Source organism: Orbicella franksi, chromosome 10 (genome assembly GCF_964199315.1).
Source record: "Orbicella franksi chromosome 10, jaOrbFran1.1, whole genome shotgun sequence".
Lineage (NCBI taxonomy): Eukaryota > Metazoa > Cnidaria > Anthozoa > Scleractinia > Merulinidae > Orbicella > Orbicella franksi.
In genome coordinates, this window is record NC_138154.1 from 17,700,191 (window position 1) to 17,724,259 (window position 24,069).

The 24,069-nt window shown below is 40.5% G+C and overlaps 2 protein-coding genes across 2 annotated transcripts; both read right to left on the reverse strand.

Annotated features, from left to right (window-relative positions):
• Positions 1 to 123: 123 nt before the first annotated feature.
• On the reverse strand, positions 124 to 9,920 carry LOC145501844 (uncharacterized). The gene is made up of 3 exons (XM_081481229.1): positions 7,903 to 9,920; positions 2,848 to 2,934; positions 124 to 2,231 (listed from the first exon to the last, which is right to left on the reverse strand). Exons 2-3 carry the CDS (start codon positions 2,932 to 2,934, stop codon positions 1,509 to 1,511), a joined length of 810 nt encoding a protein of 269 aa, XP_081337355.1. The 5' UTR covers positions 7,903 to 9,920; the 3' UTR covers positions 124 to 1,508.
• A 1,160-nt stretch (positions 9,921 to 11,080) lies between these two features.
• Positions 11,081 to 23,961, reverse strand: LOC145499717 (uncharacterized). Its single transcript, XM_081479242.1, has 7 exons — positions 21,260 to 23,961; positions 19,282 to 19,588; positions 18,777 to 18,901; positions 17,874 to 17,976; positions 16,770 to 16,889; positions 14,993 to 15,093; positions 11,081 to 14,285 (listed from the first exon to the last, which is right to left on the reverse strand). The coding sequence occupies exons 1-7, from the start codon at positions 21,656 to 21,658 to the stop codon at positions 14,124 to 14,126; spliced, it is 1,317 nt and encodes a 438-aa protein (XP_081335368.1). The 5' UTR covers positions 21,659 to 23,961; the 3' UTR covers positions 11,081 to 14,123.
• Positions 23,962 to 24,069: the final 108 nt, after the last annotated feature.

The following is a 24,069-nucleotide window of genomic DNA, read 5'->3' on the forward strand; positions in this document are numbered from 1 at the left end:
TACAGCGGGAAAAAAATAAACATGTTATTTGCCGATTTAGGGTCAGTTCGTATAGTGAAAAACTGTGAACTCGGGGTTGAAACTTTCAAGACCTTGGTCACAGTTTTTCACTATACAGACCTCCCAGCCGGCATATAACGTATAGTATTATATAAACACCAGTGAAATACCAGGATTTTTTCTTTTACTAAAAAATCATGTCTTCATCGCGCGCAGTGAAGATACTATTTCTATCTTTCACACAGTAAAGATATTATTCCTTTTTGATAACATTTTTCTTTTGTTCCTTTAACTGCAGTTAAATTTGTCGATGTATGATCGAAACATCCTCGTATCTTCTTCGGTCATCTTCGGAAAGTGTTCGGAAATGTTCGGAAAATAGTCGGAAGCGTTCGTCTGCCCTTCGGAACAACTTTGGAAAATCTTCGGAAATCTTCGGAAAGTGGTCGGAAATCTTCGGAAAATCGTCAAAAACGTCGTCATTAGTATGTTTATGTGATAAACAGAATATTACATGCCCGCTTGTGGATACGAATTTTATCTTCTCGTGTTCAACTCGATATCTCACGAGTGAGCGCAGCTCACTCGTGAGATATCGAGTTGAACACTCGAAGATAAAATTCGTATCCACGCGCAGGCATGTAATATCCTCTATTTTATTGAGCTACATCACATTAGCACACACGTCAGCAGTGTACACCCATTTGCAAATAATAGACGACGAATTAACCAATCAGAGCGCGCGCTTTGCTTTAGTTATGTTATAAATCAATATTCTAACATGGCTTCGAGGCTTTCAGGACAAGCTTCTATATTTGGTGGTGTTTTATTTGTATCCAAGTCTCTTTCGGGAATTGGGAGAGAAAAGATACTTAAAAAAATTACAATTTTGACCCGAAAGCCTTGGAGCCATGTTACAATATTGTTATATCGAACGTCGCCTATCTATATGCCCGTTTTCCAACGTATCACTTATCCATTCAGTTTGTAAGCTATTCCAATTTCTTTGGTTTGTAATACGTTTTCCGTTTAATTTAGTGCAATACATACCCAATTTCTCTTTAAAAAATTGGAATCAAAATCAAGGCCATCTTTCACAAGAAATAGGAGTGGATTCATGTCTAGGCGTGAGTGTAGATCTATGGATAACATTTTTCATAATCTGCCCGCAATAGCTTTTTAATAATTTCTTTGTTTTGTCGTTTATATTCCATCTGTTAAACTATCTTAGGTAGGCAAGACGTATATAACTTTTCATCAACTTTATTATCACTTCGTTTGCACCCGCTTTTTTTGGCTTACAACAAACACTAATGGAAACATATAGTCATGCTCATAGATCATCTGTAAAGATTCATGTTTACAAGAAATTCAAATAAGCAGAGGTCTTTGTTATCTAAACGCTAAAAAAATCTTAACACTAGTTTCAAAAGCAAAAAATTATCGACCACATTTACACTATCGCATTTACTGTCGAGCGGGGAGAGTTGGGGCAAGGTTATAAGCCCCTAACGGATTCCAATGGCAGTCGCGTGGTAGCCGTACTTGTTCCAGCGGTCACTAGAGGTGTAACAACCGCAACCTCCAAAATGGAGCTCTGTCAAGAAGAAGAACTTGTTTGGCATCATGCGATCAGGGTTTGTGATCGGAATGGCCTTAGAACGCCAGTCCACTGCGACACCATCTTTTTCATAACGCAGGTTTGAGCTACTGTAATCGCTTGGAGTTTGAAGATCATGGTTCGGCAGGAACGTAAACAGGCTGTTGGGATTCGAGTCACAGTTTTTAAACTTGATAGGGTGACCGTTGGATTTGAAGCCTTGGGAGTTTTTATTTCGTGCGGCTGATGCCGGAATGATCCCAAAGAAGATGTACTCTTTCATGAAGTTGTTCTGTGGTTGGGTGTAACTTGTGAATCTGTTGATCAAAATTCCAAAATCAGTGTTGGCGAAAGACGAAAGGGGCTGGATCAGAGTATAATACTCGCTGCGATCGACTTTTTTCTGCAACTTGAGCAAGACGTTTTTCTTGTCTTTGAAGAGCACGTTGACAATCTGCTGAGCATCTGGTCTTCTTGTGAGACTGCGAGGAAGAAAGGTAAAGCCGCCACCTTTTATTGCTATTTCACAGTACACCTCAATGGGTTCGGCGTTTGGCAACGGATGGATTTCATACACGTCACTCACTGCTCCAGGTGCGTAATCTTGAATTTCTTGACAGCTCCTGTAAATCTGAAAATAATGTTCACTCAGTGGCTTAAGTAATTTCCATCGAATATAGTACATACTCGTTCTTTTTACAAAGGAAATTGTACGTCTCGAAAGTCGTGTCACCTACGCGTGGATTTTCGAGGGAGTTTTTGTGATGCACTCTGACGTTTGCGATTGAAGTAGATTCGTTTTAGTCGAGGTCTTTCTCATTCGCGCATAAAACAAATGATCAGATGTAGTATTCCCTTCATGTGGACTTCGAATTATTGCTGAGTTATAGAAAATGTTTTGAAAGAAAAATTTGTCCTCAGTCGTCTTCATACACCGAGCAGCACGGCGCGAAGAGAGAAGCGCGAGGTTGGGGAGTAAGGGAAGATGGTAAGGGGTGAGAGGAGAAGACGACTGGGAAAAACCCTCTTCCTTCCTCGCTTTCTCCTTACCCATGGTAACTTGCGCTCTCACCTAGCGCCGTGCCGCGCGCTGTATGAAGGGGGCTGGAAACGAGGCAGGTTTTGTGGTTTTAAGGGAAAAGGGAGTGCTAGCAAGTCCTAAAACTATTTGCACTTGAATATTAGTGACGATGGTGCTGTGAGATCTGGCTGTTTAATGGTTTCGAGACCTTAATAGAGTTGCTTACAGTTTCAGGGTCATGGCTGCAGCGTGCATAAGTAGTAGTCCACTGCACAACAGTCGAGAAAACGAGGAGGAAAAACGTGGGATTCATCTGCAAGAGGAAAACAATTATGAGTACGCGTTAACTAAGGATATAATTATTTTATTCCATATGAAGCGTAGATGTCATTGTGATAAAGCCATGGATAAAATCCAGAACAATAGGTAATCAATCAATCAATCAATCAATCAATCAATCAATCAATCAATCAATCAATCAATCAATCTTTATTTGTACTCACTCTTGCTAGAGAAAAAATTACAATTTCAATAAAATTATTAAAAGTAAAAATTAGAGTACTAGCTGCCTGGAATAACCATAGGGGCTAGCGGAGCCAAGGAGCCAGTTAACATCAGCATTAAATAGAAATAAAATACAGGTCAGCAAGAAAACTTGAGCACAAATGCACACACAAGAAGAAAAAAAAAGAAGAAAAACGCTATTTCTATGCTTCTATAGGGAGGTGATATTGCTTCCCGGATTGCATTGTCAAATCGCATATCCTTTATAACGTGCGTGGACCAATCATGTTGCCTGACTGCTTTGTATTAAAGCCACTGCCGACTTTGACGCGAGCTTTCCTTCTCCAGTTTTCTGAATGAAATTGCGACATAACGGCTTCGCAGAGATTTGTTCCAGTTTTGACGTCTTATTAAACAATCAAAAAACAACTACAACAAAAAAAACATTGTGTAAAAAGCAGATAGAGCTTGTTATCTTTGTATTCACTAATTTTTAATGATATCAAGACTCGCTGGTTTATACTCAGTATTTTTCTGGCCGTTTGTCTTATTGCCAAGGTATATTGTGATTTGTGATTTTCGTGGTGATGCCTTCTCAATTTTATTGATTTGATTTTACTGACAAGCATAAGCTGCGCTTACTGAGCCAATCAGAGTGTTTGACCTTAAACGCCTTTTGTGGTGGGCAGTTGAAAACCGGCCCATCCTCCAGACTGCCTGGTTTATCATAGTTTCCTTCGCAGCCGTTATTAGGGTCGTCACGCAACGCTTCTCTCCCACTAACGGCCCACAACTGCAACGTTTACAAAATCTTATCTTCAACTATTCTGAGGGTATGTCTTGGTCTTCTTGTCACTATTGCTTTCTATCTCCACTCCAGGCAGCAATTCTTTCGTACATTCCTCAAACTGTCCTGTAATGCTGTTCCACTACTACCCTGGTCCCACAGGTTTTTCTTGATTTTTCTTCTTTTCGCGAAGCGGAGAACACGAGTAGCGAAGCGGCGACAAAGAAAAACCTTTGGTTACCTTGAACTTGAACCTCACTTACATGCAGACGCCAGCTGTCAAACGCGTCAAATTGATAATTACAAAAGGGACCAATGGCAACTTAGCAATCACGTGCTTATCAGGCGCTGATGGTTTCCACTCGGGTGGTGGAGAGTGGTACCACTTGACCTACTTGGCCGGGTCAACGCGCGTGTTTGCAAGAATTAACCTTTTGAATACCAAACTTTCGCCAAAAAATACCGTTTTTAACCGTTTAGCCAGGTTTTTAAGCTGCCATGACGCTAAATAAGCCTAAGTTTTGCTAAAAAAGCTTTTTTTTTTACTAAAAGGAGAGATTTTTCGAGGATTAGGTACAGAATTGAGCAAAACTTCAATTCCGGGCTTGCGCATAAGCCGAAATTTGGACTTCCTTTCTTTTTTTTGCCATTAACCGTTCTCAATTTCGTTTGTTGGCCCTTTCCTTTCTGTTGTTCTCGGCGCTATTACACTGGCTACCTTTTGCATTGTATGTTCTTTCTGGCTGCAGTGAAAAGTTGGATGTTAATTACGGGCGAAGCCTAGAAATGGACCTTGATCAATCATAGGCATTGTGGACCATTTTACCACCGTTTTCGCACCAAAACTGATAACGTTGTTTTTCGATTTGTGACGTCGAAATGTCGTCGATATCTAAACCTGACCATTGTGCGGAAAGGGCTAGCCTAGCACTACTATCTGCTTATCAAGAATATCTGATAACATTTAAATTGATGACGTCACAAGTGGTACAAAGAGCACGACCATTAATTACGCTTATATGCGTAGTTGGTATTCAAAGGGTTAATGTCTTCATCCACAACGATCGCGAAGGTTCTGTCTTGTTAATGCATCAGTCAATTCCAGCAGTGCCCATCCCCCCCCCCCCCCGGGGCTAACACCCGGGCATTAGCATTTTTTTAAAAAAATGGGCAAATTCCTCCGGGTGGGACGCATAAGTGTGTAAATTCCCCGGGGTGGGGACGAAGAAAGAGGGGAAATGCCCCGCCCCCGGGATCGTCGCCTTCCAACACCTCCGCAGTTTTTTAATTAATCAGTGAATAAAACGGTCAACTGTTCAGCATTTTAATGCGACGGTAAGACTTCAAGGACAACAGTACGTGTTAGTTGATTCTGATTATATTTATTTATTTATATTTGTTTTTAATAGTTTGCTAGAGGATAGCTGGGATTGCGGCGGACGTTCCCCCAGCCGCGAACGATGATAGGCGCCTGTATTGGAAGGCTACTTTTTCTGTGAAGACCCAAAAGCTCAGAAATTCCAGCGAAGTCTATCACAAAACCAAGAACCCACTTGGAGCGAAAATTTGTATGAATATTAGTTTCCAGCTGCACTTATACATCATGAATGTAAAATCTCAGGATGATTAATAGTTTTGTAGTTTGAATTTTGGCGACGTCATGTGAACCAGATTTAGGGGACTGTTGATTTATCGATTAAATAACCAAAAACGTGTTTTTCCTGCCATATATTTGTCGTTAAGTCGTAAGTCCTTCCATTAGCACATGATAAGGCTACGACAAATAGCCATCGCTGTGAAACGCAATTTAAAAACGTCACAGTCCGGAGTTAAGATAAATCCAGGCGGTTCGATTCTTTGGTCGGTCTAGCGGATCTCAAAGAGTGAGAATCGAGATTTGAACCGCTCCACTATCCCGCTAAACCGATGTGCTTTAATAGCGTGCAATATAATTACAGTGAATAAATTCCACAACTGTTTCTGTACCTGTTGAGTTGATACATGTGACAGAATAATTAGCTTCCGGTGGGAAACTGAGAGATTCTCGTTCACTTTTAGGTAAAGATTAACGCTATTAAATATTCCCCATTTTAAAGATTCCCCGTTTTAAAGATTACCGCTTTTAAAGATTCCTCATTTTAAAGATTCCTGCTTTTAAAGATTTCTCATTTTAAAGATTCCCGCTTTTAAAGATTCGCCATTTTAAAGATTCCTGCTTTTAAAGATTCCTGCTTTTAAAGATTCCCGCTTTTAAAGATTCCTTATTTTAAAGATTCCCGCTTGTAAAGATTTCTCATTTTAAAGATTCCCGCTTTTAAAATTCCCCATTTTAAAGATTCCTGCTTTTAAAGATTCCCGCTTTTAAAGATTCCCGCTTTTAAAGATTCCCCGTTTTAAAGATTCCCGCTTTTAAAGATTCCCGCTTTTAAAGATTCCCCATTTTAAAGATTCTCGCTCTTAGAGATTCCCCATTTTAAAACTTCCCCGTTCCCCGTTCCCCGTTCCCCGTTTCCCATTCCCATTCTCCGTTTCCCATTCCCATTCTCCGATTCCCCGTTCCCCCTTTTAAAGATAGCCGTGGGATTCCCAAGGTTTCTTGTAGTTGTAAATACTCTTTTTCTTTGGCCATCGTAGCTTGATAAGAAATAACACGCAAACTGCGGTGATAAACATGCCAATAAACATGCGTTTTTTTGTCATGTTTATCACCGTAGTTTGCGTAGCCTGCGTAGCAAGCGTTTCTGTGGGGTGCGGGAGCAAAGAATTACGACGCGAAAAATGGAGCGAGTAAAAGAGGGGGGAGGGGGAGGGGAAGGAAGGAAGGAAACAAACAACGGAAAGTCTTCTCGGAAAACTTTGGAATTTGGGCAGGAGAGGCTTCAAACATATCTTGACCAGTATCTGAATAAAGATAATCTTCCCCTAGACGGCCTCCAAGTCGAAGTTGTTTATAAAATGTCCTCGTAAGAATTCCCCGCGACGAGACGACTAAATTTTTGGTAAGGCAAATATGTAACAAAAACTGGCATGCCGCAGCTAACACTATAACAAATCATTCAGAAGTGTACCCAGAGGTTCTAAATGCTGTCATTAAAAAATGCTTCTAATGAAATGTCAGAGTACCTACGACAACATGTTGCTTTGTAACAAGCCAGACGAAATCACCAGGTTTTCCTACGTAGTAGTGCGAATTTTCTGTCCCGTGGTTTATTATCTTGCAGTATCTTGTCCTTGGCGCATGTGGCATTCAAGAAAGTGATGTTAAAATTAAAGGAACAGCTGAAAATTGTGTCGCGCTTGCTTCTGCAGGCTTCGAAAAAACCAAAGCGTCGCCATTGCACTACAGGATTTCTACCGTACTGTCGAAGCTGACGACTAAATCCGCGTTCAGCGAGAAAAGTTAAAGCGTTTTGTAAACAAGCTTCGAACGCGTCTTCCCCTTTTGTCTGGCACTCAACGGTATTGAAATACTTTTGATCGACAGATGTCAATAATATTGGACTAGCTCAGCCAATCACGAGCCCCGTTCGCTGGCGAACGGAGGTTTTCAAAATCCAGGGGTTTGTCTGCAAGCGTTTCCTTCCTTCCCCTCCCCCACCCGCTTCTTTGTTTTTTTGGCTCTCGCCCCATTTTCCGCGCAGACAAAACACCGAAAATCCCGTCCCTCGGTCTTTCTTTGCTTCAAAACCCCACGGAAACGCTTGCTACGCAGGCTATAGTTTGCGCGTTATTTCTTGTAGCTGGGAAAGCGCCCGTAGGTGGCCATCCATCACTTACACCTCTAGTGTCCACTAACGAGAACCATTCGTTGCGATCGTATGGATATGGAAGCGATTGAACGGAAACCGGTAGTAGTAGTAAGAATAGCTCAACTGTTCCTGTAATGATCGCAGCGATCACACGGAAATAAGCCTTTGGACGAGAACAGCATCCAAAAGAAAAGCTAACATGGAAACAAACGTCTATGGTCACCGACAATTTTAAACTTACTTTTCATATAGTAGCTTTGCGGAGTCAAAAGTCTTCTTGTCTGGCAATGCTTCGTCCAATCTCTTCTACGACCTAGATGAATGGTCCTTGAAGGCGGTGTGATCAGCTTAAAAATGATCACGAGTTTATACTTAAAAGATGACGTAACAAAAGATCAGGAAGATGATTGACCTCTTGAAGTGGCACGTACCGTGGCGCTAAGACGCATCTTTTAGATCAATTAGCCAGAGGGGCCCATACAAGCGGCCTGTCTGTTTGTATGTTCAAAATTAGCCTCTTCCAGGCGTTCAGTTAGTTGGGGCGTAGCGCGAAAAACAGCGCGCAAAAAAAAAAAAAGCGTGGCGAGAGGAAGCGAAAGAACGCCTGTGGGCAAACTTAACAAAAGGTCGTTCCGGTATAGCCGCTGATTGGTCAATTTTGACAGATTTTGTCAGCACCTGAGCATTACTTACGCAGATGAGATATGCGATATGGCGGCGGTCAGAGGCCTTTGAAGTTACAAATCTGTGATAAACAACACGCTACAAAAATTAAGATTCTCCCCAAGTGGAGTACCTTCGCGAAGAACAGAAGGGTTGTATGAAAAATATGGTCAATGGGAGATGTCTTTGCAATTTTTTCCACCGGTTTTGGAAAGAGTTTAATCTTTTAACTCTGTACACGAGGAATGTCTTCGATGAATTGAAAAGACGGCGCCGCCTCCACGATCATGATGGTTTGTCTAGCTCTCGTGGCCATAATGAAAGACCAAGTTGAACAGTTGAACAAAATCTGAGTTGAGCAACGGCAATAGATATTGACGAAGAAACCGTTAAGAACCTGAAAGTGCGAGAGTGTAAATACGGTTCGTGACAGCTGTAGATCTCTGTACATTTGCCGTTCTGTTATTATCTTGACCTTTCGCTTCGTAGAGTTTGACACCTCTCTGATTTGCCATGCGGTGTTTACACTTTGTTAAAGCTCATTTCTATTGCAATATACGTTTTTAAGTCTCTAAGCATTGGCTTTTGAGGGGCAAAGTTTGAAATATTCCGTGAACATGTTTCAAATTAAGGTTGACGACTGAAAACCACAAGCCGGCGGTCATGTTACGGGTCCCTGTAGGCGGTCTATAAATAGGCGGAAGGACCTTTGCCAACAGGCGTTCTTTCGCTTCATCTCACCGCGCTTTTGTTTATTTTTTCACGCGCTGCGCCCCAACTAACTAAATGCCTGGAAGAGGCTAGTTCGAAATATAACACAGGCGGCCCAGACGTTGAATACGATTACTACGTGACATTATGCCGTTGGCGATTGCGTTACAATTTTAGCCGTTTATAAGACAATGTATGAGAATGCTTAATTACTCTAAATGCTACGTGTAGAAAATAATTTGAATAAAATGGCTTACCTTATGTTTGCATTGCTTTATTTTGATGTCTCTGGGTTCCTGGAGGTGGTTTAGAGCCATTTAGCCGAGTTTTACTTTGACTGTTACTTGTCGTGAAAGTTCCAATTTAATTGTGTGACAGTTTATCCTATTTTTAAGTTGCGTGATTCAGGGAATTTAGGAATAATAGAAATCGGAAGCACGTGCCTGACAGTCTCAATTAGTTCAGTCGATGATTACCAGTTAATTAGCACCAGATTGTAAACGCGTTTCATCTTATCGACAAAACATGTAAGATTGCGTGTCAGGTAATATTCCGTGATCAAAGAAACTGTTTAGAAAAGATTGTAAGCCAATCAAATTAGGTTTCGCTAAGTTTTTAAGGAGTGCCGTGTGTTGAGTCTTTTTAGTACAAGTACACAGTCAGAGCGAGAGAGGAAAGCGAACCTTGTGATCTTAAAATAAACTTGTAAAGTTTGCGAAGAACGGCCTGTTGAGTCTTGGGATTCGCAACATACTACACGTTAGAAGAAAGAGAGACAGCCTGAGCTTTCCACCCTTGTCTCCTTCTTATAACGTGTAGTACAAGTTAACGCAAAACCCACCAAATCGCTCAAATTCACCATTTTGAGCCGCAGAAACGACAATACACAACAAGTGAGGTTTAACAAAGACACTACTCGATATCAGTTTACGATATTAATATTAAGACTCTTTAATATTCCCATACATTTCTTTATATTTCGAACATACAAACAGACAGGCCGCTTGTATGGGTTCCCTGTGAATTAGCTTGTCCACATTTTTTCTTGGTAGAAATTAAGTGAGCGCGCGAGCAGTGGCGAAGCGAACTAATTTTCCACTCCCGCTAATTCAATAATCACTCACGGCTTTTTTAATAATAATAATAATAATAATAATCAATATTTAAACAGGGTGACCCCTTCAGTCGCAGGACTGGTATCAACGGGGGCCCTGTATAACGTAAAATAAAAAGAGCATGTATAAATAATATATATATCTATAAAAAAACTAACTACTTTAAAAGATACGCTGAAATGTTAAAAAAATTTAAAAGCTTAAAAAGGTAATAGCGTTCTCATAAAAATTGGATATAGAATTGAAAATGTTCTAAAAAATAACCTAAGAAAAAAAATCGGAGATAGCCTTGAAACGTTCCTTAGGTGGTAAAATCTTTATGTTCGTTGGAAGGCTATTAAATGTGCATGCACCATACTTTACTTCGCTCCCGCTTCTCTCCTCGATGATCTTAGGGAAAATAAAAGGCCTTAAGATTAGTTCTGGTGTTCTACTCGGGAGCACTAACATAGCATCGAAATAAATGTTAATATTGCTTACATTTTTTCTTCTGACACATAAAAGCAGTGAGGGCAGCCTCCATTTGAATGGTACCACCATGCCAACTTTTTATTTGCCAGGGAATAAAATGAGCTGTGCTGTTGTTTTCCAAGTACTGTCGAACCTCTGTTAAGCGGCCACTCTCGGGGACGAGACAACTGACCGCTTAATAGAGGTGGCCGTTTAATAGAGGTTCACCCGAAAACAACGTTAGGCGTGGTCCATTTTTCAGTTTATCAAATATAAGTACAAACAAATGCAAGTGGAGAAAAAGTAGAACATTGATGGTTATAATACGGTCCATAACGTTAACAAAAGCCAAAAACAATTACGCGTACAGTCTCGACGAGTCTGTGAACTGGCTCGTGTGCTGTACAAACAAACTAAAACGCTTCGAGACTTTGTTTTGTAATTGTTTAATTAATAAATACTGCTGAAAATGTTTTTTTTCAGTATTCCACATTGTCATTCTTTTACCTTCATCTGGCTAAAAACGTCCAACTTCAAATCTTCCTGGCCGTTTAATAGAGGCATAAAACAAAACAATATCACCCTTGGGACGGCAAGAAGCTGGCCACGACCGTTTAATAGAGGTGGCCGTTGAACAGAGGTTTTTATAACACTGTATAGGTGACAATTTTTCCGGGACTTTGGCCGCTGACCGCCAAATAAAGGTTGGGCGCTTAATAGGGGGCCGCTTAATAGGTATAGAGATTCGGCTGTAGTGTCGCGCGCCGTAGCCTTAGATTTCGTCCGGAATCACTCACTATCCTGTCGGATGCCAAATGCAACAACTTCAGGTTTCGCATCGTTCCGTAGAGTGGTTTCGTTCAGGGCGTCGAGCGTTCCGTCGCCGCTGCCTGAAAACGCGCGGGATAGGGGAACGAGATTGATGACATTGTAAGGTCACCGAAAAGACAATTTAGCGCCTGGTTAGTCAACAATTACTCAACCATGAAAAATCGGTGGAAATTTTTCCGAATTAGTAGAGCTTGCAGGTAGTTCTTCCTTCTTCTCCCCTCCCCTTCCCATTTTTCGCTGTAATTTTTTTTGTTAGCGTGCGGTGAATTATACGTGTCTAACCAGCCATACGGAATCTGGGTTGCAAGTAGGGGGTAGACCGCTTCCAACAATTTGGTACTGTAATTTGTTTCCAGATAATTTAAAAAAAAAAGAAAAAAAAAAAAAAACCCAGAAAACAAGGAGACCGGACTCATTTCATTCTTGCATAAAATTTCGAAAAGCTTTGATACTTAAAGGAGGTCGCTCCAAAAAGCTTACTTTTTTGTCTTCGCCTATAGCAAGTAAACATTCAGCTTTTCCACTCAACGAAGTTTCAGCCTCTGAAGTGCCCACTATCCTGAAGAAATTCGTCTCGAAAGCAGCGACTTCGGAGGCCACCATTTTGAAACTGTCTTGGCAGCCTGGCCGTGTTTATGTGACGTCATTCCGTCCGACTCGAAATTGGCGAGGAGAAAAACCTGCAACTGACTTGGCATCCTTCTCAAGGTCAGCAAAATCTATTTTTCCAAGCGATTAGCCACTACACTAACTTCAATTCTATCTTTTCGGAGTTTGGAGCATGTTTGGCTCAAAGTAATATGGCTTAAGAGCAGACAAAACCGACAGTGGTAGTTCAAAGGTCTGTCGGAAGCTATTTAAACAAATCTCTCGGACGGAACGACGTCACGAAAACGCGGCCTGGCTGCTGAGAAGTGTTCAAAATGGCGGCAACGATGTTCGAACTTTGGGCTTCTTTGGAGACGAATTTTTCTAAAGAAAACCTGCACTTTAAAGGCTGAAACTTCGGTAAGTGGCTAAACTTAGTGCAATATTTTTATTACTAGCGTTGAAAAAAAAAAAACGTTTTTTGGAGTGACCTTCTCCTTTAAATAATGATTCGAAATACCCCCCAGGGTCTTTTACCACATTGTTTACAGTAAGTAACCGAGAAGAGATGGATTTGATTGACACGCGGCATGTTATTTTTTTCTAAACCTTTATATGAATTTTACAAGATCAATGTTACAAGGGCCACTAGACCACAGGCTGTCTCTACAAAAATCGTCTTACGAGCTGCTCTCTTAAAATAAAAACTTTTAAGTTTTATATATGGAAGGACCATGTAAAAACCCACAAAAATCTGTATTATTGTTTTAGTCTGGTGCTTGTCGACAAGCTATTCTTGGAGAAAACTTTATTACTTATAGAAAATTCTACGAGATATCTTCATCAGTAAACTCTTACGGTGTATATGCATGGAGTTTATTCTATGGGATAAATAAAAAATTCATAGAAAGAATTGAAGCTTAAAAACACACACAAAAAATGAAAAACCATCCATATAATGACCAGTTATACATCGGGCGCGTCTTTATATCAACATACTTAATATATACTTTACAATTATTCCACGTGTGCGCGTTGGATATGAGTCGGCTATAATCGTATAATATCCGACAAGCGCGAGTGGAATGACTGTTTTATTAAAAACGCGCCAAAAATATAGAAAACTAAAACAAAGCAAAGATAAAAATGCACCCCCCCCCCCAAATTACGCGTAAGATACCATATTTGTAGAGCATGGTATAATGGCTCATATAGCCTGATGGCTAAGCCAATGAAAACTCTTGAATTGCATTATCCAATGATCCATTTCTTAATGACAGAATTTATCCCATTCCAAGCTATCACTGAGAGAATGGGGTCATACCAAGGTATAGCCTTTTAGTTCTTTACACAAAGCCCTCAAAAATGTTCTAAATAGTCACAGAGGGTTTAACATTTCGGCCAATCAGGTGCAACAGCAGAACAAATCGGGACCTTTACAGCCACTGCCTGCTTTGCCCGATGACTGGGTTGATAAACGTTAAGGCTTTCACCTTCCACTACTCGAATTTCTTTTCAAAATATTAAAAGAGTAACGCAGCATTACAACCACCTGGAGGACACGGTTTCAAATTCTCCCAATTACTGTAGTGGGTATTTCGGCAAGTTGCGAGAAACTATATGTTCATCAGCGGTGTAAACTTGCAACATAAAACATAAGACAAACCAGTACGTGTTTCTAAATTTCTCATATTTTTTTTATAAAAGTGTAATAAACGGTTTTAGCTTTTTATATGCTTTTAAAATCTAGATATCTGTACAAGCGCTAAAGGATATTCCTGTTTATACTACGATAAAACATGTTTGCATTTAGCCATTTCTAAGACCTTACGCACTATCTAACCTGTACAATAACATGTACCATCATACTCGTTCATTACAGATGGCTTGTCTAAAATTTGCATTTCTGCTCCAGCGCAATATCAGCGACCACATTAAAACGGACCTGAAGTATTGTGCTGTGTGCCTTACAAGTGACGATAATGATAACGACGATGGCGATGACTACAACGACGTTGACGTCGTTGACGCCGTTGATGCTGCCGCTGATCATACTGATGACGTTTTACAGCAGAGGACCTGCTACAGAATCACATGGGGAGTATCATTGATCTTGTCTCGGTACCTCCACCAGGGGAGGGAAGGGATTTCGTCCCGTGTTAAGGGTCCGCGACTGAAGGTAACTCGTGTCTTTCACTTCCTCGTCGGAAGTCATGGCGTCTTCAGTTTCTCTAACGTCCTGGTAGAACTGTGATGTGTCTGAAGTCTGTAACAGGGAAAAGAGAAAATCGAGTAATCACTGGACAGAATATTCTCACGCTGTTTATAAGGGAAGCTTTGGTTACAATAAGGGTTTATTTCACCCGCTCGGTTTGGGATCGTAGGCTTCGAACGACCAATCATAAAACAGCCATCTCACTACTTTTGTTGCTGGAAATGTTGAGGTTAACTTGTAATGGACTGGGGGTACATTATTTCTGTCACACACCTCCAGTAAATTGGACATTAGCACACAACCCTCAAAAGGTCTCCTAGAGTATTTTTATTGTTTAATTTTTCTCCATATTTTTAATTATGAAGTAATATTTTTTTATATCCCAAAGGTTGATAAGGCTCCTACCCTCTTAGGCGCTTGTTATTAGCTTCTTAAATGTAGTTATTTTGTATAACCTGCTTTTTACTGATCCTTTTTGCCAAAAAATCCAAGGTGAGATGAAAAAATATTCGAGGGCAGGGGGGTGGGGGAAAATCTACATGTATAAGGCTATGGCACCTGATGGACTAGCATCCTAACCAAGGAGGGTTGTGGCAGAACTTCTGTTCTAGTTACTTCGTGCCACAGAAACAAAAGCTAAACACGCGACTGAGGCGGCCACGGAAAACCACCAGACGATTCTCTTTGACAAGCCTGACTGTGTATCTTTCACTCGATAATGTCTTGGAAGAAAGAAGCTGCGGAAAGTATTAGCTTACCTCTTGCACACGATCACTAAGTAATGGTCTACGAAGCACATTTGCAAGATTCTCTGGCTCCATATTTGAAATTGTCAAGCCAACAAACACAAGAACTATACCTAGAGAGTATAAATAAGATCAAAGGTTAAAACCCTACATGCCCTTTGGTGCTTGGCCCAGAGGCAGGAATAGACCAATTTCGATATATCAAAGTTCAGCCTTAAACAATAGACCTCAGTATGAGGCTCTGGGGAATAACTACAAACTTTGTGGGGTTTATTCCCCAGTGCCTCGTGCTGGGGTATATTGTGTTAGGCTGAATTTTAATATGTCGAAATTGGTCTGTTGTGCCGTGTAATACTGTACACATGACCAGCCATCTACATTACGTGACTTGGAATCTATTATAAGAATCTGGTTCAGTGTTGTATGTCAGACCATGTGATAATACCCTTGGGAATTTTCGCTTTCAAATTTTATAACGAGTTTATATGAATAAATATTATTTAAACGGATAATATCAAGTGGTCTGAAATGGGAAAACAAACCGCCCAAGCTAAAAAGGTCTATTTAGTGCCATTTGCCCTTTCAAGGTAAAGCCCACATGTACGTTTATAACTGGCTTAGCCCAGTTGCATAAATTGTGCCATTCATGACTATCATAGTCTGGGTATGACCAGACCATATTGGGTACTTAAGTCGGCTGGAATTTCCTATTTACTTGTAAATGTCTGGTTTGGTATTCAGTGTCGTTTGTCCTTTCAAAGTGAACACTATAAGTACTATGACTGGCTTAGTCCAGTTATACATGTAGTACTTGTACCATCCACTACTGCAAACATGGCCAGACCATAGTGGGCTACAATTTACTATTAAAATCTTGTTTGGTATTTAGTGCCATTTGTTGTTTCAAAGTAAACCCACATACACTTCAACTAGCCTGGAATTGTGCATGCTTGACTATGCATGACCAGACCACCGTAGCTGTTGAGCCCAGGGGATGGGGGAGGAGAATCCCATATGAAAAGGTCGGGGATGCTTGTTGTCTCACTTAAGGGTGTAAATCAAGGTTTTTGGACTCATTTAGCATGTTGTTAACAAATTGCCACTATTTTTAGCTGTCAAAGTATCTTTTGGAGTGCACTCAAAGAAATAACAATGAAAAAAGTGCTATAGTTCCCATTTTTAGCCTTGATTTCCTCTGCTTTCTTGAATCCAGTCTACTTGGTAATCGAGCCTATCCCATTTTAAGTGATATCTTTTAGGGATCAAATAAAGCTCCAGCCACGCCCAGATTGGACTCTTTTAGGGGTTTAATTCAAATTTCCTCAGGAGCATCCCAGACGTTTTCATATGGGAGGCCCTGTCCCTCTCCCCTCTGCGGCACTGCTAAGAGGGCTGGGATTTGCTACTGGAATCTGTTTTGGTACTCACTGTCATTTGTACTTCAAAAGTCAGCCAGGCATATGCATAGATTTGTCTTTTTTCTTTTTTTTGGGGGCGGGGGGGAGGGGTGTTCAAGTGTAAAACTTCCATGATGGGATAGATATAAAGCTTTTTTGTAAGAAAGTTAAGGTTTTGGGTGTTGTACATGTATTGATTAATTGTATTCGATTCTTTTACTTAAGGGGTTTCATTTGGCTTTGTAAAACATCCTCCTAGACCCCTAGCAGCTGGTCAGCCCCTTGCAAGACATTTTTGGCAGTTTTATGTTTAGCCTGTAGAAATCGGTCTCATTAATCAGTGCTTGATGTAATGCATTAAAAGTAGTTTATGTAAACTGTGCGGTACTTACCAACAACCTCAATAGTGACGTACAAAACATTCAGCATCTCAAATTTTCTGACAAACATCCAGTCTTCAAACCAGGCTACTAATGGAACAAGGCATAGCACTCGGTTGGTCACCAGTGCACCTATAAAATAAATCAACACCAGACAGAGAGTTGTAAGGGATAGAGGTAAAGTGAGCAGCTGTACAGTACAATAGCAAGCTGATTGGTAAATAAGAGAGAGACCCTGGACTTAAGTATGTCTGTTGAAAAAACAGCATATATACAAATGACATGCACTGTCCAGTTTTATGCACTATACATGTACAATGTATATGCACCTTCCTGTCTGAGCTAAACATGGGCCTGCTGTTAGCCAATCGATTGTACCCTGATAAGATGACAAACTGTCGTGAGCTTTCTGAGCCTTCAGTGTAGTATTAATGCAAAACCAAAACAAAAGTGAATTACCTTCCACACCAACAATTGCAAAATATGTCCAATTAAAATATAACAAGTGTACATGCAATTACGCCTAAGCAAGGTTTTGACTTAATTACTAAACAAACAATAGCCTCCATTGGGCCCAAAAATACATGTATGCAAGGGATTTTGTGTACAGACATTATCAGTTCTGAGAAGCAAAACGTTTCCTGAGAGCATAGGTCAAGGAGAGCTGTCAGCTTTGAGGAACAGAACATGTACTGTATTGTCCAAGGACAAATATCTGAGCACATGTTTGCACCACATGGAGGCTACCGTATTGTGTTCATTATCCTTCAAATATTTTTTGCAACATGGCAGTGTGGAAATTGGGGAATATCACTTGGATATTCCCCTGTTTTAGCTGGGGTACAATGTACATGTATATTTAGTCATGTGATTCATTTAGACCAATTGCGTGTGAGAAAAATATTTGATGAATTACAAGCATTGTCAGTATTAGGAGTAGCATTATTTTCTCCAATACACTGTACTGGTGTACAATATACTTCAACACATTACAGAAAATAATATATCCCCCCCCCCAAAAAAAAAAAAAAGTGACAATACATTACCTGTATACATGTATGTGTTGAATAATATAAGAGATCAAAAAAATAATTGTTTTTTAAAAACAACACTCACCAACTTCCTTGTACATGTAATCTACAATAACAGCCGCCAGCCAACCAGAAATTATTGTGAGAAATATTATGGAGAGAACTGCTGCACCATCACTCCAGTTTATCTTAAAGAAAGTACATGTGAAACAATGTTATTTGAACTTGCATCTACTCATAAACGTTAATACAGTGGTTCCATTGTTGAAGATAAAAAAGCCCAACATATTATAATAAAAGAAGTACAAGATCTGTCATAAAAGATAAAGATGTATACCATGCCATAGAAACTACAGCCAATCAGAATACAGGAAAGCCACTGTACTTTGAATGGCATTACACCCAAACTTCCAATCATGCGCTGCATGCGCCACACGTATGTCGCATTGATTGCGTTGGCCACTGTATTTTCTATGGCATGGTATACGTGTAAAACAGTTATGCACTGTTCCGTCCTGGTTTGGGCTTGTGTGTGTACCAAGAAACTGCAGGTGACTCGTGGAATATCCCATGGTATACCAATAGAAAGCATTGCATAACTAGCATGTGTACATGTTACCAAACTAGTGAGGGATCCATATTGGAGTAGCATTGCTTAAAGTCTTAATTTCAAGGTTATCGACTGACCTGCTGGCAACAACCTTCAACTTGCAAAACACAGTAAGAGATCAATGTTCCCCAGTATGGACTGAACAAGGTACTTCAATAAAATACAGCACTGCACACCACAGTGCAAGTTAAACAAAACGACATTGGTGTTTTTCAGGCCACTTTCATGACAATGAAGTGAAATTGTCAGTTGAGCTTAAAGGAAAAATGATTTCTGTTTTCTTTAGTCCAATCTTCTGAAAAAAAGTAATTTGCGAGAATTACGTTCCTGAGAAAGCCACAAATTACAATTATTACCACATACACTGTACAACTGTACCTGATCAATTTCCTCAAATTGCTGCAGTATTAGAAACAGGAGAAGGGCAAAGCATCCACCAAATATATTGTTTCCAACACCACCACTGACATAATGAATGTTCCCTCGGTTAGAACGCCAAAATACTGCGAAGAAATGAAAACTCATTAATGCAACATTGGGTAAAGCTAGGTAATAATGAAACTTTAGATCAAATATTATTTTACATGAATTAAATCTAAACTTACATGTAGAGGGCTATGCAATAAAGTTTCACTCAGCATGAATGGATTCAAGGAAAAACCATATTTTCAATCATTAAGTATCATATAATATCGTCATGATGTTTTTAAGTGCCCACAGGGTGATCTTTTATACTTTCTTCACTTGAATCTACACATCGTTCAAAGGATGATCAGATGCAGATGCTTATACATGTACAGGGTAGGCAGGAAAAACATGTGTGACAAGCCTCAAGACCATCTTTGTCATATGAAGGAGGCTGCTGTGGACTATGGTAACTTACTTGAACTAATAGACCACATCAACGATCCACCAATGAGAGCCAGCAAAGCTGTTGCTAGCTCTGTAGCTGTGAACGGAGTACAATATTGTTTCCTTACAGTGGCATCTGTTACATTAGTAGTGTTCATAATTCTTTTGCTGACTTCCATCACTGAAGTTTCATTTGTATCAGGTGTTGGTACATCTTTATAACCACAGTGACCCTCACTTTCTGCTGCTAAGCCAATGCCTGAAACAGAGACAAGGATGATACCCACACAGCCAACAGCAATTGCAGCAAACTTGCTTGTGGGTACTGGATAACCAGTCTGTAGGACGAAAAAAAGCAGGCGTCAACTACAAGCCCAGGCTGTGCTCTAGAAGTGCCTGGGTGCCACAGGCAATTAACTTTTTGGGGGGCGACTGGGAAAACTTACTTTTTCATATAAGCTTGGGTGCTGGGCACTCAGGATTTCATGGTTAGAAACCTTTGGGCTCCTTACAATATATCTCAGACTACTGAGCCTTGAAGCCATTAAGTTACAGTGTATGTTAAAAGTTTTTGTTGAATCATGAGCAACTCAGAACCGTCAGTGGAACCTCTCCTTACGACCATGCTAGCTAATAATATGAACACTAAGGCTGGGTTGTTCAAAGCCTGATTAAACTAACCCAGGATTAGCGAGAATTTTGATTTCAGTTTTGCAACTTTTCGGTTCAGTTTTCTGTTTAGGTTGTTTGTCTTTCAGTTTTGAGTTTGATTCATCTTAAACTACACAACCAGAAAGATATTTCTATACAAAAAAATATATTACTTCTTTTAACTTTAAATCCTGGGTTAGCGCTAACCGGCTTTTGAACAACCTGGGCCAGGTTATTAACACCCATTTTAACCTCTATGATACCGCTACAAGTTACAGACAAAACTAAAAGGTGGTTGCATTGAAAGGGTTTTACTGTATAGATAGTGATATAATTTGTGTGGTCTTATTCTAGGACAGGGGTGAATAGGGGTATGCAAATCTGCTGATCTGTGCCTTTTTTTCGCCAAATCTGTCAATCCGGCAATATTTTTGTTCAAATCAGAAACCACAACCACATCTGGAAACAGAAGTGTAATAGTTCAAAAGTTAACTGGTAAATGTGAATGCCATTGTTTGTGTCTCACAAATAGTAAAGAAGGCAACATGCTTGATGACTATAACACAGTACAATTCCACTAACAGTTTAAATGAGCTTCATTCGAAAACAAAAATAATTTGGATGAACTCATTAACATACCGACCAAGGCTGAAGAAAGATCTATGATCCAAATTTCGTTTAGGACCCAAGATCCGAACTTGAGGAAAGGCGCGATCCGGAATCCGCGCCAAAATTCATAGCTGATCCACGATCCACTGTGTTTTCAAAATCTGTGAATCCGTTCGATTTACTGCAAAAATCCACGATCCATACGCTTTTTAAGGCCAAATCTGTCGATTCGAAAACCTATTCACCCCCTTCTTCTAGGTTATTTTACTCCAAATGGGAAGATGTTAGTTTGTGTTGAGAACTGGATGAGTTCTCATAATCAATCACTAGAAACAATTTTGATTGGTCAGTGCAAAATGTGGACCGGGGACTGCAGACTGCGGACTACAGACCAAGGATAAAATGCTGACTGAGGGTAAAATGAAGACTGCACTGAGATGAAGGGTAAAAATGCAGACAGACCACAGTGTATCTACATTTCAAACTGCATTGTGTTACCATTTCCATCATTGAGAGCTAACCATAAACAGGCTAACCCGAGCATTATTGGGGTTAACCTGAGTGATGTTCAGGCTTACAGGAGTGATGTTCAGGCCAACTAGAACGCTATTCAGTAGTCCCAGTTATTTCAACTTCCGGTTTTTGTAACAAAAGTGACAGCTTAATATTGACAATATTACATCGTCAGCAAGGATTCAAACTGTATCAACAGCCTACCAAAACAGAAAAAAAAGTGACAAACTACTCACCCTAAGAAAAGGCAATCGCTCTAACAAAATAGACAGCCATGGAGCGGCCGCCATGAATACACCACCGGTTGAAGGATTTAACACTTTCAGTCCATACATAAATAACATGTATGGAGCAGCAAGCTGTACAAAACCCATCACAGCAAACCTCCAGTAATTTTTTGCAGTTCTGAAGTTGTTGCGGAATATTTCCTTGCCTTCGCTGTCTCTACTAGAAAGGAAAACCATAAAAACAAAATACAGTGCCACAGTCCCTGGTGTTCGAAGAAGAAATACGAGGCTCGGTGATTTGTAAGAATGAACCGCAAAGTGAATCGCCACAGAGAAAGTTCCTCTGATTATTCCGAGGAAAATGAATGCTGAAAGACTTCCTGTGGTAAAATATCCTCTTGGAGCCATATTTTTAAACAGCTGAAAGACCTGTTAAGTGGTGTACGTTTTCGTCAATTTACTCTTTTGGTTGTTCTGCTTACTGAGCAGTTTCAACTTCTCATCTAAACGGCTCGCAAGGCCTCATGGACCTTACAAGTGTACTCATTCCCAGTTTCTTTTGCTATTGCTCGTTCTCGTCCCCTTTGCACAGTTCCGGTCAACAGCAAGATCCAAACATAAAGTTTTCGCCCGTCAAAAAAAACTCTGACATACACTGTACTTCTGAATGTGTAGTAACTATTTTAACGAATCCCTCACGGACCATGGTAATATGGAACGAGGCGCAATGCGTTGCATGCTGTTATCATATGCACTTTTCTGTTTCTTTAGCTTGGCAAGAGCCCGCCATTATCTGAACATGACTGTAAACAAATTAATCCTGTCCCAAATACTCAGCTTGTATCATCAAAAGGAGACATTGCAAAATTTTCAAGATGACTTCAGCAACACAACGCACACTATTTGACCTATTTGCCTCCCGAAAATAATTGTGGAACAGGGGCGGATCTACAGGGAGGGTACAGGGGGTGAGCACCCCCCTGAGATGAAGCCCTCTTCTTCATGTTAGCCCGTATTTGCTTCCAAAATTTGTTTACCACACCATTCAGTTACGCTATTCCTTAGTGCTACAACCCCCCCCCCGCCCTGTAAGAAAAATCCTGGATCTGCCCCTGTGGAAAACAAGTTAAATGATTTAACAAATAGAGAAGCCTGAGCCGCGAATTACACTGTGATAAAACACGACGGGCATTTGAGAACACGAGGGAAATGCTTCGTGATATAGAGGTAATGTGGCAAAAAACAATAAAACACGCTTTTTCTAAGTTTGATAATCTGATAAAACATAGTTTTTTGACCAATCATAGTGGAGAGCAGGGTTCTATTTATATTATAATGAATGATGAACAATTAGTGAGCTCCTGGCTTTATCGCAGAACAATATGATTTTTCAGTATCGGTTATAGATCAATTATTTGTTGTTTATATTTTTTTCAATCTTTGAATTACCTTGCTGGATCTCGTTGAGGGGAGATTCAGTTAGATCTAACGCCGATTGTTAGAACAAGGATGTCCAAGAAGAACCACAAGAACATTTCTGCTCTTGTGCATGAAATATTTGCAATCATATTTCCGTTTTTTTTCTGGGAAACCTTCTCTTGATAGGACAAAAAAGGGAGCAAGAAACTGTTGTATCAGTTGTATCGGTTCACTGGTCGACTCTCAAAATTAAGGGAAGGTACGATTTTTATTAAGGTGGGAGGGGGGGGGGAAGGGGGTCGGGGTATTTTAGAAATTTTTTGCGAAAAAAGTCGTGGCCCTCCCACTTCCCAGAATGGATTAATGCATGACCCTTCACAAATACCTACACAAAAACATCTGACCCTCCCCCCACCTCCTCCAAGACAAAAATAACCGGAAGTGAAAATAACTGCAAGTCCAAGAGAAGTGCAAGTCCAGAGAAGTGGAAAGATGAAGACCTGGGGTGGTTCCCGAACCCAAAGGGCGAATATACTGAATTCTCAAATTGTATTCTGCCAAAATTCTACCTGTCCTTTTGGACCACTTGTCCCTACAAGGAACGCTTTGGCCGCTGTTTCGTGACTGAAAGAAATTGCCAGTGGGAAGTTCGCGAGGCTTTGAAAGCAATAAATCACAAGTTGGCCTTTGTGATTAAGCGATTGTTTGAGGAAAGTGAACTAGTCAGTGGGGCAGTGAGGCTATTAGAAAGTTTTCAGATAAATACATTGTCCCCGAAAAGCTTGCGGCAGAGTATGTTGAACACCTTGCCCAGATAAAAATGCGCAAGGAGAAGAAGAAAGAGGAAACAAAAGGGAGCGAATCGAACGGCTGAACCGGGAGTACAATGACATTGACTGGGCTGGACTGTACAACTCCAATAAGCTGTCGTCCTTGAGGGTGGACGAGCTATTCTTGCACTTTTCCCATCACAAGATCACCTTCAAAGGGAAGAACGCTGAAAAGGTCGCAATGAGCAAAGCGTACATTGGCAGCTTGCTGTACGGTTCAATGGAGCGTCAACAACCTCGGCAGCCCCCGCTAAGAAATGTGCAGCAACAAGTGACCTCATCACTTTCCGAGATTGAAACTGACTCGCCCAGTGTTGCAGTAGATCGAGTTGTCGGTTCAAGCCCGAGTAGCTTAAGTAATGAATCGTCACCGGAAACTGCTTTTATACCAGAACCCCGCGCGGAAACATTACCGCCGTCAAAATATAGACGAAAGCGGGCACGGGTCGAGAGAGACAATTATGTTAGTCGGGACAAGATAGCTTTTTGATATGATATTTCGACACCTGTAAGTAATTTAGATTAATCTTGACTGGTAGCTTTGCTTGTATATACAAGTTTAAGGTTTCG

What these genes read in the sequence shown, in the direction of transcription:
- LOC145501844 (XM_081481229.1), bottom strand. Translation starts at nt 2,934, where the DNA reads ATGAATCCCACGTTTTTCCTCCTCGTTTTCTCGACTGTTGTGCAGTGG. An exon ending in GCAGCCATGACCCTGAAACT is followed by an intron (nt 2,232 to 2,847) that starts GTAAGCAACTCT and finishes CATTATTTTCAG; the next exon opens with ATTTACAGGAGCTGTCAAGA.
- LOC145499717 (XM_081479242.1), bottom strand. Translation starts at nt 21,658, where the DNA reads ATGGCTCCAAGAGGATATTTTACCACAGGAAGTCTTTCAGCATTCATT. An exon ending in CGTCACTATTGAGGTTGTTG is followed by an intron (nt 15,094 to 16,769) that starts GTAAGTACCGCA and finishes TATACTCTCTAG; the next exon opens with GTATAGTTCTTGTGTTTGTT. An exon ending in TTAGTGATCGTGTGCAAGAG is followed by an intron (nt 14,286 to 14,992) that starts GTAAGCTAATAC and finishes TCCCTGTTACAG; the next exon opens with ACTTCAGACACATCACAGTT.